Raw genomic sequence first — 18,272 nt, 5'->3', positions numbered from 1 at the left:
GATTCACAATAAAACAGATTCAGACATAAAGAACCACACTGTTGGATGAATGTACGTAGGCTTGAAAGAGAAAAAAAAATAGAGAATAAAGTTAATGCCCATAAAAAAGGGTAGAGACAGAGTACAGATAGTTGTAGATTAAAAGAAATAAAGAAAAATAAGCCACGTAAAAATGGAAAATTCACAGAGAGTCTGGATTATGTACATTGTGTTTTCTTTAAAATTTTTGACTGTGAAGGAGCTAACTTCAGAGAGACATTTCATTACATGGGCTGCCAAGCCAAACCAGAATGGATTTCATGAGGGTATTACGATTTCAAAATTTGGCTCTAAGGATATGATGCTTTGGAGAGGGTTTTCTTTTGTTTTCACAAAGGACCAGACCCTGTGGATTGCATCTATCCCGATATGGTATGATAGACCACGACCTCCTGAAAAGTTGCTGTGAACACCCTCAAAAAATTACTTCACTCAACCGCCAACTGAGATAAACCTGGCACACAGGTTACACCCTAAATGATCTGATTAACAGCACCCCCATTCAGCAGGAAGCAGTTTGGAGAGAAAAAACTGCACCCATGTTCCCAAAATATTGTTTATAAATGTTCTTTTACATTTAAAGGGGGAAATGATATAGGTATGAGTAATTTGCATTGGTGTGGATTTTAAGGTCAATTTTGCTATATGTATATGTATTTCTGCTCTTGATTTAGGTATTGTGATTGTGTAGTTCATTTAAAAATGTAATGTATAATTAGGAAATATAGTTTGCTAATGGATAATCATCAATAATAGTCAAACTTGTAGTCATGTTAGTTAGATTTTCTAGATATATAGAGATATATTTCAGTTAAATAGGCATTCTTCATATCTTTCAAAGACTGCAGAATATGGCATTTAATGTTTTAATAATTTAGGGCTTTTCATGACAAGGAGACACGTCTGCTCCTGGCAGCACCAGCTACTTCAAGAGAAAGATGGGCATTGAAGAGGATCCTTATGGAGTTTGATAGCCATTTGGGCAAGAAACTGCTCTTGCCTGGACTGATGCATGAACTGGACACAGAGAACCCGCAGAGAGAGGACTGCTGAACTTGCCTAAAGGTGAGATGGTCTTTCGGGTTTCCTAACTCATGAAAGAGTCTGCGAGACATTCTGCAGGATACAGCAGAATGTGACTGAACTGTCTTTGGAATTTCCTGCTTGATGAAAATGTCTGCTGGATACTATGGGCCTGAAGGCCGAAGATGGATGCCCCAATGGTACAGAGGAACTTTGGGTGACTGTCCAGGCAGCGAGATGTCTCTGTCATTTCTAGAGTTTTCTTATTTCTTGTTTACTTAGGTAGTATTATATCCTTCTGGAGTCTTTGATGGAGTTGAAGAATGGATAGATAGTTATAGTTTTCCTTAGTTATGATAAAAGATAAAGTAGATATAAATATTGTAACTGTAATTCTTGCTTAATAACTGTTGTGTTATATGTAATTTTGCTATGTTAAAGTTAAAGCCTTTCCTTTTTGTTTAAACAGAAAAAGGGGAAATGATGGAGGAAGGTCATTGGTTAAGTAATAAAGAAACTGCTTGGCCTCATAGGTTAAAACATAGGTGGGAGGAGTAAACAGAACAGAATGCTGGGAGAAAGAAGCTGAGTCAGGGAGTCGCCATGATTCTCCCACTCCAGACAGATGCAGGTTAAGATCATTCCTGGTAAGCCAGCTCGTGGGCTAAACAGATTATTAGAAATGGGCTAGTCCAGGTGCGAGAGTTAGCCAAGAAAAAACTAGATAAAATGGGCCAAGCGGTGTTTAAAAGAATACAGTTTCCATGTAATTATTTCGGGGCATAAGCTAGAGCTATCCATGTGGGCGGCCGGATGCCGGGGACGCAGCCCCGCCGCCCTTATTTCAACACTCCTACATGTCTTCCTGTACTTGTCTTCTCTTTAGGGGCTTGCTGGAGAGGATTCAGGCAGAAATGTAACTAGGTGTGTCTTCTTAATCAACATAAAGATTTCTCAAAAGACTAGAGGAGGTCCACCATGTGACCCAGCTATACCAGGGCTGGTTATGAAGGGTAGAATACAACAGTGAGATCTGCTTAGCTGTGTTTGTTAGGGCACTTTTCACAAAGTGGATTTACAGAATAAGTCTCGTTAGTCACCAGTGAGTCAATAGACAAGGAAAGAAGACATGTCACACACAGTGGAATATTTTTCATCTGTAAGGGTAAAAGTCATGCCATTGATAGGAAACGGAGGGAGCATCATGTCATTGTGTTAAGTGAAATAAACCAGATGCAGAAAAGCAAGCATTGCATGTTTTCTCTCATATACGGAATCTAGAGAAGGGAGGGGAGAAAAGAAACATGAAAATGTACAGAGATCTATTGAGGAAGGAGTAGGTACTAGAGGAAGAATACGATCAAAATACGTAACGTGTGTATGAAAATATCACAAAGAAACCCACTGTTCTGTGTAACTGACATGTATTAATCATAATAAGAAACCTTAATTTGTGAAGAGGCAGGAGATAGACAAAAGCTGAAGAGAAAATGGAGAAGAAGGTCTTTGTGTACCCAGTTGGGTAATGTGTTCAGATTCAAGAACCTGATCAAGAGTTTCAGCCTAAGTTCTAAATACAGAAAAGCTGGAAAGAGGGTTTTCCCTCATGAAGAAGGATTCATTTCTCCAGTAGACACTCAGTCTTAAATTCTCTGTCCTTGGGCTGCTGCAGAGAGGTCAATGCCAACATAACCAGAATGGCACAATGAGAAGGTGAAGTGACCTGAGACAGAGAAGGTGCCTTTTTCTATCCATTACTTATGCATCATAGCCAAAGGCTAACTCTTCTAGATAGAAACCTCAGAAAGAGAATTACGTTGACCTAATTAAAAGTTTGTCTAGAACAGCTTCTAACTTTTAATTATACATTAATATATTCATTTCCTAGAATTTGAAATTCATTGCTAGATGTGAATAAGAAGGCCTCTGAAGATGACTTTGTAAGTACCGCGTAATTACTCCATCTACTGCCTGAGTAATTCTTCAATCGTACTTCATTTGTGGGTTTTTATGCCATGCAAAATTCAAGCATGAGATAGTGAACTTTTACAGACAATCTAATGAAATCATTAACTGGGAAGCAGTCATTTATATAAAGATCAAGAGTCTACAAGAATATAAAATTCAAATTAGCACTTAAAGTCTCCAGACTTTGTATTCTCTGGTCTCGCATTTGATGGGACGATGAAGCAAAGTTGTAATTAGAAATCACTGTCATTCTCTCTTCTTAATGATAGGTCTCTTGGATAAATAAATTTAAAGGCTAATCCAAAAGATGTTAATTAATGAATGATTACACCATTCAAATTTTTCTTTTGAATTTTTCCTTTTGTTCAAAATAGAATTTTTTCCTCACAAAATATATACCAATTATGGTTTCCCTCCCCCTACTCCTCCAAGTTCCTACCCACCTCCCCTCTCATCAGGATCCTTCCCCTTTATATCCCTAATTAGAAAGCAAACAGGCTTCTAAGGGATAATAATAAAATATAAGAAGACAAAATAAAAACTAACACATTAGACAGGAGGGAAAGAGACCAAGAAGAGGCTCCAGAAACAGATATAGGTATAGAGACCCACTCACTCACACACTCAAGAATCTCATAAAAACACTAAATTGGAATCCATAATATCTACAAAAAGGACCTGTAAGGCAAAATGAAATAAATAAAAATGAAAAAAGTAAGATGGGGGGAGCCCTGACAACATCATGAAACAAAGAACCTCCAAAAGATGCCACTGAGTTCATCTTAAAAGGACTTTGTTTCCCTAGTGTAAGTCCCTTTGGAGTAAACTAAATTTTCATTTGCAAGTGGCTATCCATTGGAGATGCTCCTGGGTTAGGGATGGGATGTATGCTCACTTCTCCTTTAAGATCTGTTAGGGATTTCACTTTCATTGTTGTTAGAGTTTTTTTTTTTTTGTCTTGTTTTGTTTTTTACAGACACACAAAAAAGTATAATAAAACAAGCCCAGAGTGAGAAGAGATTAATGAAAACCATTTCTGTGGCATTGAACTGGAAGCATCTTTTGCTTTAGACAACGTCTGGAGTGTTGGAATAAACAAGCAATGTTTTAAAACTTACTTTGGACAGAGTCTTTATTTATTTATTTTTTTACTCTTTCACAACGGAGATTTTATTGGTTGAGGAGTAAAGTACACAGACATTTCAATTCTTAAAACATGTACCCAAACTCTGAGGAGTCATACATTGTGTTCATGTACCCAAAAGAGCCATGTGTTGTTTCTCTTTGAACTTATTCCAAGTGATGTTCCACCCCCAAACTTGGCAAGTCTTCCCCAAGACCTCACATAACAATCAAATGCTCACAATCCTCAGCTCCACCGACTCACCATTGTATGCCATGCACAGGACAGACTCTCAAGTTCAATGTTTCACAGCACATTGTTACACTTGTTAGGAAAATGGACTGCCATAGGCAGACAGTCCTGACAGGGTAAGGACCAAGGAGTGGGTTTTTAGCCAACAGTTCTACGAAACACAACACCGGATATAATGGAAAATATTCCAGACACAAATGCACGACCGAGACTCCAAATTTCCACTTAGTATATGCTTTGTGTTGTAAGATATAAAACTAGCCCCCTCTACGGAATGTTATGGTGACCCCCGAGATAGTCACAGCCTCTCTTGATTCAGTATCCTGCTATTTTCTGGTTGTACTAGAAAATAAACAACCAGCAAGTGATTTAACCTCTTAAAAAAATCATTTACACTTAAAAAATGGGATGAGGCAGGATTTCTCCCCACCTTTTAAAAATGTTTCTAGAGCTAATAAAAAACTCGCATTTACAAAATAGTTGACAAAAATATTCCTCTGGATTGTACAAGAAGGGAGGCGGGGACATTGAAAAATATGGAACGCTTTACGAATTTGCATGTCATCCTTGCGCAGGGGCCATGCTAATCTTCTCTGTATCGTTCCAATTTTAGTATATGTGCTGCCGAAGCAAGCACTGGACAGAGTCTTTAATTTGACGAGTCACCGTAGTTTTTTTTTCTCTGAACTTGGAGAGGATACTGACTCAGCTCCTGCTGACAGAGTCCTTGAGGCTTTCCCTAGAGAAAAAGAGCATTCTTCACATGATGTGTGTGTGTGGGGGGGGGGGGAGTACAGGGGGAACCTCAGTAGGCAAGGTGCTTGCAGGGCAAGTATGAGGACCCAGAACCCAGGTTAAAGACTCTGGTAGGTAGTGTCTGTCTATAATCCCAGACGGAGGAGATGGAAGCAGGTAGCTCTCTGGTCAGCCAGCTCACCATAGTTCCAGCCAGAGACCCTGTCTCAGATGACAAGATAGTCGGCTCCTGAAGAATGGTGCAGGATTGGCCTCCTCGTGCGTGCACTCACACATAAGTTGTTTTTATATAATATGCAGTGTATGCTAGCACTTTCTCCGTTAGGGAAGTCACAACAGATTGCCATCCTTGAAACAATGAATCCTGATCATCTCTGTGTTTTCATCCCCAAACACTCCATTCTTCCTGTTCTAGTTTGCTCTCTATTGCTCTGATAAGCATCATGGCCAAAAAGCAATTTAGATGGGAAAGGGTTTATTTCATCTTGCAAACCCCAGACCACACTTCATCCCTGAAGAGGAGTTAAGAAATCAAGGAAGAAACCCGGAGGCAGGAGCTGAAGCAGATCCATGGAGAAAGGCTGCTTGCTGCTTCCCACCCCATGGCTTTCTCGGTGCTTTCTTATGCAGTTCAGGACCATCTGCCCAACGGTGGAGCCGCCCACAGTGGCCTGGGTTCCCCCATGTCAATCATCGACAATAAGATACGCTACAGACTTGCCTTTGGGCCAATCTGATGGAGGCGTTTTCTCAATTAAGGTTTTCTGTTGCCAGATAACTTTAGCTTGTGTCAAGTTGAGAAGGAGGAGGGAGGGAGGAAGGGAAGGAAAGGAAGGAAAAAAGGAAGGACAGAAGTAAGAAAGAAAGGAAGAAGGAAGGAAGACAGGAAGGAGGGAAGGAAGGAAGGAAGGAAGGAAGGAAGGAAGGAAGGAAGGAAGGGAGGGAGGGAAAAACTAACTAGCAAACCCGAAGTGAAAATTTTGATCCATCAGTAGATAATTTTGTGTGACTGACTTACGATGCAATTTCCCTAAAATTTTAAAATAGAAACTAGCTCAGCACCTTCTAATTAGTCTTTAAATTCTTTTTTTTTTCTTTAAAGCAGCTTCTCCAACTGTAGGTTATCTTGTTCAATTAGATCCTCAAGAGAGGACTATCATAAAAGTAAAACATATTTCAGATTTTTTAAACCTTGATTTCAGTTTTACCCTCAAACCACAAATGTTCTAATTAGTTTAATTTTAATCTGATGCTGACGTGGGAAGCGATGCTCAGTGAAATGAAAACACGGAGGGAAAATTAATTTACTTTTTCTGTGAGTTTGTTTACCGGAGGTATCACAGATAGTAAAGTCGGCATAGGTGTTGAACTCTAGAGTCTTTAAATAGAAATATTTAAAATCTGAAATTTTTCTTGAGAGACCAATTTAAAACTAGGAGGAGCAAAGTGGCCATCTGGTGATGGGAAAGAGCATTACAGACACTATTTTGCAGGAAGACCCAAAGATCATAAATATTTACAAAACCTCCATGGATTGTAAAAACAAGCTAAAGTCATCCGGTAAGAGGGAACTTTGAGAAAGCGCCTCCATCAGATTGGCCCGAAGGCAAGTCTGTAGGGTATCTTCTTATTTTTTGTGAGTTTGGTACAAACTTCGATAGAATGAAGAGCTCTAAACTGAGGAACTGCCCCTATCAAATTGTTGTGAGTATCATGTCTGTGGGACATTAGTACGAGAGGGCCCAGCCACTGTGGACAGTGCCACCCTGAGCATGTGGATCTGGGCTGTATAGGCAAACAAGGTGAGCAAGCAATGAACTGTAAACAATGGGCCAGCATTTCCCCGCAGTTCCTGCCTCTACTCCCGCTTGAGACCCTCCCTGTGGATCCCCTCCCCATATTCGTCAAGTAAACCCTCCCCTCAAGTTGTGGTTGGGTCAGTTGTTTGACCCTTGCAATCGACAGCAAACAGTGACATTCTCTGTTCAAAATAAGCCAATGCCTAAGCAATTATAAATTGTCCTGAGAGTCAAATTTTCAACATTAAAAAAGCTTTTAAAGGTGTGGGGGGGGGAGAAAGTGGATGAAATGGGAGGAGAAGAGGGGAGGGAGTGGAAACTTGGATTGGTATGTATAATGAAAAACGATAGTTTGTTTTCTTTTTTAAAAACAAATTAAAAAGCTTTTATTTAACCCAGTGCACCCCAAATTTTAGCGTGACCAAAGTAAAAGTCATTAACGAAACTGTTTCCGTTGCTTCTTTGCATACTAGGTATTTAAGGTACAAAATGTATTTATTGTATTACACACTGGTTTGGACTACCATTTTTCAAGGCACATACACTGCTCACTGTAGTGGTGTACAGAGCGAATCTCGAGAACGTAGAGGGCTGACTGGGGATGATTTGGGTTGTTTTCTAAGTTTATTGCTTTCTCAGTCAGTCTCTTACTGCCCCCTCCCCCCCAATTTCTACTCTATTTTGTAAATAATTACTGCCTCCTGAACATTTTGGCAAACAAAAGACTCTCGAAAACCTGCCTGAGAACTGCCTGGTTCTTTCTTGCTCTTGCTCCCCGGGGATTACAAGACTCCGGAGGCTGCAGGGGCGCGGCAACTGGGGCGGAGGTCACCAGCTGAGGGATAAGGTCTTTTGACACCGCTGCTCCATGCCGTGGTGGGGATCAAGACCAGTTAATACTATCTTCGAGACTCCAAATATCAAAAACTTTCACCGTGAAAATGCCTGGACCACGTCCTCACCGGCTTGTCTGCAAACTGCCACTCAGTCGCTGGAAGCAAATAAGGGGGAAAAGAGGTACCCAAGTCTAGCGCCTAGCAACGGTCTCTCACCGCTTCCCCAGGGAGCACTAGCAGAGATGGGGGTAGGGTCTTGGGGGAAGGGGAGCGGGTGTCTTTCCCCGCCTATGTTGATTGGTTGGAGGTTACCATCACGTGATACAGACAAGGATGAGCAGCTGATTTCCCCGCCCTCTTCACCCCCTTCGTGACCTAGAGGTCAAGGGAGGCGGAGAGCGGGTTTCCTAGGCAACCGCAGTGGGCGGTGAGTACACAGCAGGCCCGGGGCTGGAAAACGTGTGGTGTCAGCTGCACACAGGGATTGGGAGGTCGGAGTGCGCTCTGATCTGTCTCGGACAGCCCTGGAATCCACTCTCTCTCTGGAATAAGGTGGGTATCGGTCCGCTGGTGAGCTTCAGGCATCCCTCCCTTGTAGGAAAGATCAGGGAGTTTGCTTTACTCAACACGTGGAGGAATCTACCAGCAGCACACAGGCCAAGAGACCTACGTAATGGTGCAATGGAGATTATAATAATATTGTGATAATAGTTGTAATAATAAAGGAATAATAATAATTTAGAGGAAGGCCCCAGCAAAAAGAAGAAAGGAAAGATGTGCCACAACCTCGGGTGGGTACTGGACTAGAAGACTTGGATGCTCCCTGGTCAACATGATACTGATCATCCAGAGAAAGAAGGGTGTTTACATGGGCTATCAGTTGGATCCTGATCCCTTTGTACTTAAGCGAGAAAACAGTTGGACCATATAGGGCTTCTGCTCTGTCGGTAGTCTCCTTCAATAGATGCTTACCCAGTTCTTCTAGGAGACAGAAACAGTTCTTTACAAGACAGTTGGTACTGTGTTCTGAAGTGTCGTGCAGAACAATGTTCAACATTATTTGGATCTGTGGTGTGACAGTTAATTCGAACCACTGGGTAAATTACATTGGTCATCCACCATGGGTCATAGTTCCTGCCTTCGGTGAGCATACTGGGACAAAAGGCCTACAAGTCTCACAATACAATGTGACAGACACTGCTGACCACATGGCATGTGCTAGCCTAACCCAGTCACGTGGAAGAGAATGTTTATAATAAAACCAAAGAAAATTCAAGTCTTCGGAGAAGACTCAGTGTAATCTTAAAGATGCATGGCGTATAAAGTCAAGGAGATAAAACATTTCAGGGAGAGAAGAGGCATATTCAGAAGTACAGCCATGACAACCAGTCCTGGAATATTGTGTTGCTATTTTAGTTGACCAGGAGTTTGAGAGATTGGTATGGTAACCATAAACACCTTCCAAGAGGAGCAGCATAAGCAAATGAACACTTCAGGAGGCTGGCTGCCCCAGTAGTGTAAGGAATGGGGAAGGTGGAAGTGGCAGCAGGAAGGACATCCAGAGAAGGGGACACAGTGACTATAAATGGAGAGGAAAAATGAAAACTTGGGTAGACTTTACTTGATGAGGAATGGTCCTGGGGAAAACATGGGGGAATGTCTCAGGTTTCCAACTTGGATGGAGAGGGGACAGTGGTGTCCTTTATCCCAAGAAAGCCTTCATTAGGGAAAAGCACATTAAATGAGAAACAGGAGCTCTGTTTGGGACACTCTGAATTTGAGATGCTAGTGACACATCCACATGGAGTTTTCCACAGGGACTTTGGATTTATTGCAGAGGAAGGAGGAAAAGAAAGATGAGTAAGTTTTACAAAGAAAAAAAAAACAGTTAATGCAAAATAGCAAGCAGGGGGCTAGGGAGACGGTTTAGACAGTCGAGTGCTTCCCAGGAAAGCAAGAGGACCCGAGTTCCAGCCCAGAGCCATGGAAAGAAAACATTGCATTTAATTCCAGTGCCAGAAAGGCGAGCCAAGTCCTGGGACTCCCTGGTCAGCTAGCCTAGCCTAACAGGTGAGCTCCCATAGGAAACACTCTCAAAAGAAGCTCAAGCTGGATGGCACCAGAGGGGTGGCTCCTGAGTTTGTCCTCTGGCCTCCACATTTACAGCAGGCACCAGCGTTTCTACCTGCACGAGCACACACAGAGAGGGAGGGTGGGAGGGAAGAAGCCAAGGAGAAAACCTGAAGAGTCGTCAATATTGCTCAATGCTTTCAGCACAGCTCAATGTCACGTCAAGGTCAAGTCACTAACCAAAACACGCCCTCTGTCCTTGACAACTTAAAGGTTGTTGTTGGTCTTGCTTAGCAGTAGAAAATGTGGTGGCTTGAAGTGTTTTCTTTCACAACACAGTAGGCTGATGACTGCGTGGAGGCAGTGAATTGTTGCTACTGATTGTCTAGAAAGTTCCTTGTGAAAGCTTCAAAAATAGCTCTTCGTTTAAAAAAAAAGGCACGATAGAAAGGACTTTTCTAAATAGGCAGACCTGGTACTCACACACAAAGGAAAGGAGACGATGGAAAGAAAGATGGGGGACCAACAGAGCGATGCTCTAACAGAGGTATGAAAGGGTGGATCCGTGCCCAGAAAAAGAGATTCATTTCTGACAAAATCAAGGTTATTTATTTATTTATTCATGTAATTATTTACTGTATATGATACATGCACACTTGTATTGGGGATATGCACACCCACAAAGGAGTATGTAGAACCTGGAGACAGCTAAAAACGGAGTGCTTCCTCAATTGCTCTCTACCTTATTTTTTTAGGTAAACCTGGGGCTTACCAATTCAACTAAATTGTCTGACCCGGCAAACCTTCCCCACTCCCACCCCCCCACACCCCACAACTTCTTGGGGTCTCTCTTGTCTCTACTCCCAGATGGGATGTCCGGCTTTTACATGGGTGCCGGGAATCGACCTCAGGTCCTCATGCTCACGCAGTAGACACAGACTCTTTACCCACCAAGCCACCTCCCAGCCCCACAAGTCCTAAGGGAAAGACCGCGCCTTTAAGGAGAAAGGAGATGGAAGGGAGTACATCCTGAGACACCCGTGTGTTCTGTGACAATGAGGACAAGGACAAGTCCATCTGGCACGAGATTTTGAGGAGAAAGGGAGAGGGGATGGAAGTGGAGGGAAGAAACAAGGGAGTGAAGGAAAAGCTCCAAAGGGGTGGTGAGCGTTAGAATACTGCCGTGAATCTCAGGACGTCATCTGTAACCCTCCTCAGGAAAGGAAGCTAGTTAGAAACACACAAACAGTCCCCTCTGTAACTGGGGCACAGCTTCTCAATAGTTCAAATGTAGTTAGAATTTTCAATGACTTTTGTCTTGTCAGTTAACTACTGAATTCGAATAGAATTATTTTGCCCAAATAGGGGCAGCGATGAAGACAGAATACTGTGAGGTTGACGAGTAATCCACATATTTGCATACCCAGAAAATGTAGTCTTGACTAATGCTGAGACAGGCTTTGGTTTTAGAAGACTCAGCACTGTGAAGGTGAACGCCCTTCTGTGTTAATTTTTGCAGTGTACTATCGAGTCAGAATGCCAGCTGGACTTTTAAAAATATTTTTTGAGATTTAATTTTTAATATTACTTATGTGGGTATAGGCAAGGTTGCAGGTCCTTACAGAGGCCAGAGGAGTGGGATCTGTGAAGCAGGGGCAGTTCTTAGCCCCCTCTGAGTGTGCTCTGGAGAACAGCAAGCGCCCTTAGCCTCCAACCATAGCTCCCAGCCCACACAGTTTCCTAAGCAACAACCACAACAAAATCTTAAGTCTTAGTCATAAGAAATGAATGTGAAAGACTAACCAAGAAACATAAAAAAGAGAAAGGGGTTGTGTTCATCCCTTTTCTATTGTGATGATCAAACTCATGACTGAGGCAACTATACAAGTAGAAGAAAGGGTTACTCTGGGCTTGTGGTCTCAGGGGCTTAAGAGTCTCCATTAGTTAGGGTTCTCTAGAGGAAAGAACTAGTGTGTGTGTGTGTGTGTGTGTGTGTGTGTGTGTCTGTCTGTCTCTTTGTATGTGTGTCTCTGTGTCTGTCTCTCTGTGTGTGTTTGAGTGTGTCTCTCTGTCTGTCTGTCTATCTCTGTGTGTGTGTGTCTGTCTGTCTCTTTGTATGGGAGTCTCTGTGTCTGTCTCTGTGTGTGTGTCTGAGTGTGTCTCTCTGTCTGTCTGTCTCTGTGTGTGTGTGTGTCTGTCTGTCTCTTTGTATGTGTGTCTCTGTGTCTGTCTCTGTGTGTGTGTGTGTGTGCCTGTCTGTCTATCTCTCTCTCTCTCTCTCTCTCTCTCTGTGTGTGTGTGTGTGTGTGTGTGTGTGTGTGTATAAAGGAAAATTATTAGAATGACTATAGGCTGTTGGTGTGGCCTGGCTAGTCCAAAAATGGTTGTCTCTGGCTGGAGAAAAGCCTGGATGTCTCAGCTAGTCTTTAGTCTGTGTTGGAATCCCGAGGAAGCAGGGTTCTAACACAAGCAAAGCAATGTCTCAGCAGCAGGGTAAGTGGACTTGCTCTTGAGAGTGAGGAGGGCAAGTAGGCAAAAAGCAGCCGCTTCCTTCTTCCATGTCTTTGTATGTGGGCTGCCACCAGAGGGTGTGGCCCGGATTCCAGGTGGGTCTTCCCTCCTCAAATGATCTGATCAAGACAAGAATCCCTCACAGGTGGGCCCAGATGCTTGGCTCATAGTTGACTCCAGATGCGGTCAAGTTAACAACCAGTATTAGCCATCACAGAGCGAGTCACCTCACCCCTACAGTGTTGATGTTCCATGGAGGAGCCCAGGCCCTTTTCAGTATCGACACAGCTGATGGCTCTCAGACTCCCAAAATTCTATGTCTTCCTCAGACAGGGCCTCTGAGGCAGCAGGGGTGCTGGCCCTACCACACTCCACTGACTGAAGGTGCCATCAATCTCCGTTTTCTTCAGTGTGGTCCATCACACCCATCGCCCTGTCCTGCAAATATGCCAAGCATATTCTCACCTCTGCCTGGATCCATGTAATCCAAATTCCTTCATGGCTTACCTTATATGATTAGGTCTTTGCTCAAAGCTCACCATATCAGAAACCAGCTTCTCTTTCCCCTCCTCAGCCATTTTTCTTGTGCCTCTTAGGTCTTTGATGTATAAGTCAGTGACTGTGTAAATGGCTGGGTAATTCTGGTAGCTTTCTGCTCTGTGGCACTAGCTAGGGTCTCTCGACTCTCCTCCTTGACTCAGTGCCATAGTCCATTTCATTTTACTATAACAAAATGTCCAGAGCCAAACAGAAACAATAGATATTTGTTGTCTGTGGCTCTGTGTGCTGGGAAGTCCAAGTTCAAGGGTATCTGGTGAGATCTTCACGTGGCACAAGGTGGAAGAGGAAACAGGGACCAGACTCCCTTCATCGGGCTGTGATTAGAGCCCTGGCTCCCATTCTGGAGGGAAGACACCCTCTTGAGCTCTTAAAGACCTTATCTTTTAATGACACTATGTTCCGACACCTGAACTTTGGAGAGTCCTCGTCCAAGCCACAGCTTAATCATAGAGGAACAGTGTCCCCGGTCCACAAAGCCTGCGTGCACATAACAACAGCTGCATGCGGCTGTGAGCACTGCAGCAATCACTGCTGCATTGTGAATGCCCTGTAGCTCCCTTTTACCAACAGTTGCTGCTGTGAGTTTCATAGTAGCTTTAATTTGTATTGAAACTTCTCTTGCTGGTGTCTTGAATTTTGGCATGGTTTGTACAAACAACTTTTCTCCTAATTTGATGTCTGTTTCGTCTTGAGAGCACCTTTATCAGTCTTGCTAGTGGTCGGTCTTTCCCTGGCACAGGTACTCCTTTCTCTGTTCTCATCTCGCTGTGGGCCTTCTAGTTGTAATCAGGAAACAAAGGTCTGTAAACATAGGATTCAAATCGCTGCTTTGCTAAACTCTTAATTTGTGTAAGTTCCTGGACATGGATATAAACATGACTGCATGAGGAGTCTTATTAAAATGTAAGTATAACTTTATTCAAGTAAACATATGTTCAGTTATCACACAAATTCTCCAATACCTTTATCCGTGTCCCCAAAGCTCCCCTTTTGCTTCCTGCTGCCTACCCACCTGTGACTGAACCATTGTTACTCTGGTTTCTGGCACTAGAGTTTCCAATTTGCACATGAACTGATATAGAAACGTATGATCATCATATGTGCACTTTCTTTTGCTTCATATTGTGCCTACGAAAGCCATTAACACTGCATATAAAAACAGCTGTCTGTCATTTTACCCGTGGGTAAACCCAACAGAAATGTTGAACTTTGTCCCACATGGTAAACACTCAGAGAAGCATTTATATTGGACCTCAGTGAGAAACAGTCCAGATATGCATCAACAGCACAATAAGTTAAAATACAATTAGACACTCAAACTCTACAATAGTAAATAGTTTTTAAAAAAAGACACCATTTTCTTTCTTTTTGCCTCTTGCCTCTATCTTCATCTTACCTTCTATTCTTAATCTATTCCCATCAGCATTCATTGACACTCATGCTAATGACTTAAAATGTTTATTTCCACATTTTTCTTTTTACACAATTGTAAGGCCCCTTGAGCCACGCTAGTGGCCAGGACCCTCCCCTGAAGACCTCTAACTGCCAGGTTCCACCCGCAGAACACTCTAACTGCCCTAACTGCTGGATCCTGCCCCCACCCTACAGAGTAAAACTGTCCAATCTCTGAACACAAAATCTCACCAATCTCCATCCTGGAAAGCTCCACCCTAAAAAGTTCCACCCCCTTCCTCTATATAAGCCCTGTAACCTGTTCAGTTTGATGCTGTTTCTTACCCGAGTAGAGACAGCCACCCTCCTGGATTTTTTCCCTCCCAATAAATCTCTTGTGTGAGGTTTATTGTGTGGTGTGACGTTGTGATATTCCTTGGCTCCCGGCTGCCGGGATGCCTTTCTATCAGAGCTGTATACACACACATTTATGTACAGATGGACACTTCCGGGAGGGAGTTAGGGTGAATGAAATTATACAATGTTTCCCACATTTTGTCATATCATTGTATTAAAAACAAGATTCCTCCACTTTTTAGTATGTGCATTACATAATGAAAATATTTAAAATTATGAAGATTTAATTAAGTTGGTATTAAAACCATTTAGATATTAATTGGTTCATATCAACTGTGACAAAAGAGAAATCAGTGGACTCGTTTTAATGAGTATTTATTACCATGCCATATAAGCCTTAGTAATTCTTTTTAATATCTATTCTTGTTTGTTTGTTTGTTTGTTTTTGAGACAGGGTTTCTCTGTGTAACAGTTCTGGCTCTTCTGGAACTCACTTTGTAGACCAGGTTGGCCTTGAACTCACTGAGATCTGCTTACCTTTGCATCCCAAGTTCTGGGATTAAAGGCATGTGCCACCACTTCCTGGCTATTCTTATATAGAGAAATCACCTAGATCTTAGGTATCTAATTTCGTTTTCCCAGTGCAAATGAATTCTCTATCTATCTACTTTCCAGGAGTCCTTTTGTAGATTAGAGAAGTGGGTTTGGCTTGGGGAACCAAAGCCTAGTAAGAAATCAAAGCTACAGCCCGTGTATGAGGAAAAAGTGGGACGATCTGACGATGACTCAGTTTTGGGGAAAGGTCAGAGACGGCTTCTTCAAGTACTTTGAAGGTTTATTGTTTAGAAGGAAGACTATATTTGGACAAAATAAAATAGAAAGAAGTGTGGAGAGGCAAAATTAAGTTCAGAATGCTAAAAATGTGTGTAAATGGATACTTTAGAGATGGAAGGAGGTCTCCGTGGACACCAGGAAATGCATTACGGCGATACTCCACTGTACCACCATGACGCTAGGGCTAATCTCAATCTCCCATTTGTTTACTAGATATATGACTATGACCATTGTTTCTTAATGGAAGATGATTGAAAGTGGAAACTTAAATCGAAGTGAAATTATTAAAGAACTGGTAAGTCCAGCTCTGGTTTCTTTCAACAACATTTGCAAGAATGTTAAGTAGAACATTTGACACCCCTTCACGGGGCCCTGAGGACTGACAGGGAGGATGCTCCTCCTCTCCTATGACTTTTGGAAGCACAGAAATTATGGATGTGATCCAGCTTCTCTTTTGTGGGGGTACAAGAATGGTGTCAGTTTAATGGGCAGTTTATAGTTTCTGATGTCAAATATAATGTCTTAACTAGTTAGAACAGATAATAAGTGAAATTCTTTCTTTGAAAACAGTGTTTGTGCAATGGTTTATCTTACGAGATGGTTGGACAAGAAGGATCGGATACTTCCAAACTGGAGATGTTTTTCTCAGGGTATCCCCGAATCGTTGGATTATCATTGTTTCCTAACTTATCCAGTCTTACAATTGTTGCTCAGGATATAAGGGAGATTTCAGGATTGGAAACTTGCTTACAACTTAAAGAACTTTGGATTGCTGAGTGCTACATAGAGGTAAGTTTAAACAGACAAATGGCGATGTGTGTCTTAGGCTTTGGAAAACTAGTTCATTAAAATATGTGCAACATGTATGGATCAAAACTGATAGATGGGCAGAGATGAAAATGTGTACACCGTGAAAGCAGGAATAAGGAATCAAAACATAAATACACTATTCTTTGTTGCACATATCAAATCAAATCATTGCCAGAAATTGTTTCAATTAGGCACTAAATTGGTTAGACATGTATTTTAGAAAGCAACAATACAAGATGCAACATGAGCAATAGAAAAATACACACCTTTTAACTCAGAAATCCCTCACTTAGGAATTGTATCTAGAGGAGCAATTCAGCAGCAGAGAATAGTTACGTGTGTGAAAGAGTTTGCTTCAGCATTTTCACAACAGGTGAAATTTTCAATGTGAACATTCTGCACATAGAGTGATTTTAAAGAAAACTATTATGAATTTCATAAAATATCTTGTAATTGTTAAACATACTTTGAAAAATTATGAAAATGCACTAAGATGCTCTTGAGCAAAAAGAAAACGGCCCATAAAATCAGATATCTCTGATTTTATTTATATAAAGTTGATGTCATTGACTAAAACTTAAAGTATAGAAAATTAAATATTTTGTATTTAGGCAGAGAAATTATATGTTTACTTCAAATTTTTAGTTAATTTTGGGGGTATTGATATTGCAATAAAATGGTACTTAAAAGAAAAAAGACTTAGAAACCTACTTTATTTTATGAGTTAATGACAAAATAAATAACACTCTTCAATCTCCTTTTCAACAGAAAATTGAAGGCCTTCAAGGATGTAAAAATTTGGAAAAATTATATTTATATTACAATAAAATTTCCAAAATACAAAATTTAGAGAAATTAATAAGATTGGAAGTTCTTTGGCTGAACCACAATATGATAAGAACTATTGAGGTGAGGTCATTTCGATACTTCGCATGTCAGGCCAGTTTACTGGCATTTAAACCACTGTGTCCTAGATAATTTAGTGTTAAGAGTCAAAATATGTATAAATAGCACAGTTACTGTTGTCAAAAAGAACTGGGGGTGACTGGAGAGAGATGGCTCAGTGGTTAAGAGCACCAGCTGTTCTTCCAGAGGACCTGGGTTCCATTCCCAACACCCACATGGCCGCCCACAGGTGTCTGTAACTCCAGTTCCACGGCACCTAACACCCTCTACTGCTCTCTGTGGACACCAGGCACACACAGTAGACATACATGCAGGCAAAACTCTCATGCACAATTTCTTTTCATGATGTAAAAAAGAAGAACTAGTGTGTAGGTTGCATTTTATAAGGAGTGCCATTGTCGCTATTGTCCACAACTGGCCTGGAAGTAAGGTAACATTTGGAGTTGGAAGGTTCTCAGACAGGAGCCTTAGAGAGGCGGTGTGACTTGCCTGCAATCATAAAGAAGCTGTGGTATACGATGGTTCTCCACTCACTCTGCTTTTCTTACCCTCCCCTCCTTTCTGTTCCTTCTTAAAATTCTCTCCAGGTTCCATTAAAGTGAGACAGGGGTGACTTAATTGTACCCATTTTCCTCTGGGCCTGCGAAGCACACATTATCTACTGTTAGAACACCCAAGGAAATAACCAGGGTGGTCAGAATTAGTAATTTTTAAAATTGCATGTTGTCTACACTTGCAGGGCTTAGAGACTCTGAAGAATTTAAATGACCTCAACCTTGCAGGAAACCTGATAAGCAGCATTGGTATGTACTGTTTCCTCTGGAATCCAGACAAGAGCGTTTTAAAAGTGTGTGCTTAGTGTAGTAATAGGAGCGGAGGGTCTGCGTCCCCAGCACCCCACTGCCCGCAAGGCTAGCTTTACCCGAAATAATTACACGGACACTGTATTCTTTTAAGCACTGCTTGGCCCATTCTCTTCTAGGCTAATTCTCACATATTAATTTAGCCCATTTCTAATCATCTGTGTATAGCACC

The 18,272-nt window shown here is 41.8% G+C and overlaps 1 protein-coding gene and 1 non-coding gene across 6 annotated transcripts in view; one reads left to right on the top strand and one right to left on the bottom strand.

Moving 5' to 3' along the window:
• Positions 1 to 4,935: 4,935 nt before the first annotated feature.
• On the bottom strand, positions 4,936 to 5,042 carry LOC113457024. Its single transcript, XR_003377682.1, has one exon. It is a non-coding gene; the product is annotated as a U6 spliceosomal RNA (small nuclear RNA).
• A 3,135-nt stretch (positions 5,043 to 8,177) lies between these two features.
• Lrrc9 (leucine rich repeat containing 9) overlaps positions 8,178 to 18,272 on the top strand; it is an 88,810-nt gene continuing 78,715 nt past the window's right edge. For all 5 annotated transcript variants that reach the window (XM_026779288.1, XM_005343171.2, XM_026779289.1 and 2 more), the window contains exons 1-5: positions 8,178 to 8,348; positions 15,735 to 15,816; positions 16,092 to 16,310; positions 17,100 to 17,240; positions 17,977 to 18,040. In XM_026779288.1, coding sequence (XP_026635089.1) covers positions 15,769 to 15,816; positions 16,092 to 16,310; positions 17,100 to 17,240; positions 17,977 to 18,040 — 472 coding nt within the window. In that variant the 5' untranslated portion in view covers positions 8,178 to 8,348; positions 15,735 to 15,768. The remainder of the gene's footprint in view (positions 8,349 to 15,734; positions 15,817 to 16,091; positions 16,311 to 17,099; positions 17,241 to 17,976; positions 18,041 to 18,272) is intronic.

This window comes from Microtus ochrogaster, chromosome 1 (assembly GCF_000317375.1).
Source record: "Microtus ochrogaster isolate Prairie Vole_2 chromosome 1, MicOch1.0, whole genome shotgun sequence".
Classification (NCBI taxonomy): domain Eukaryota; kingdom Metazoa; phylum Chordata; class Mammalia; order Rodentia; family Cricetidae; genus Microtus; species Microtus ochrogaster.
Note: the sequence above shows the minus strand (reverse complement) of the source record. Positions and strands in the feature narration are given on the sequence as shown.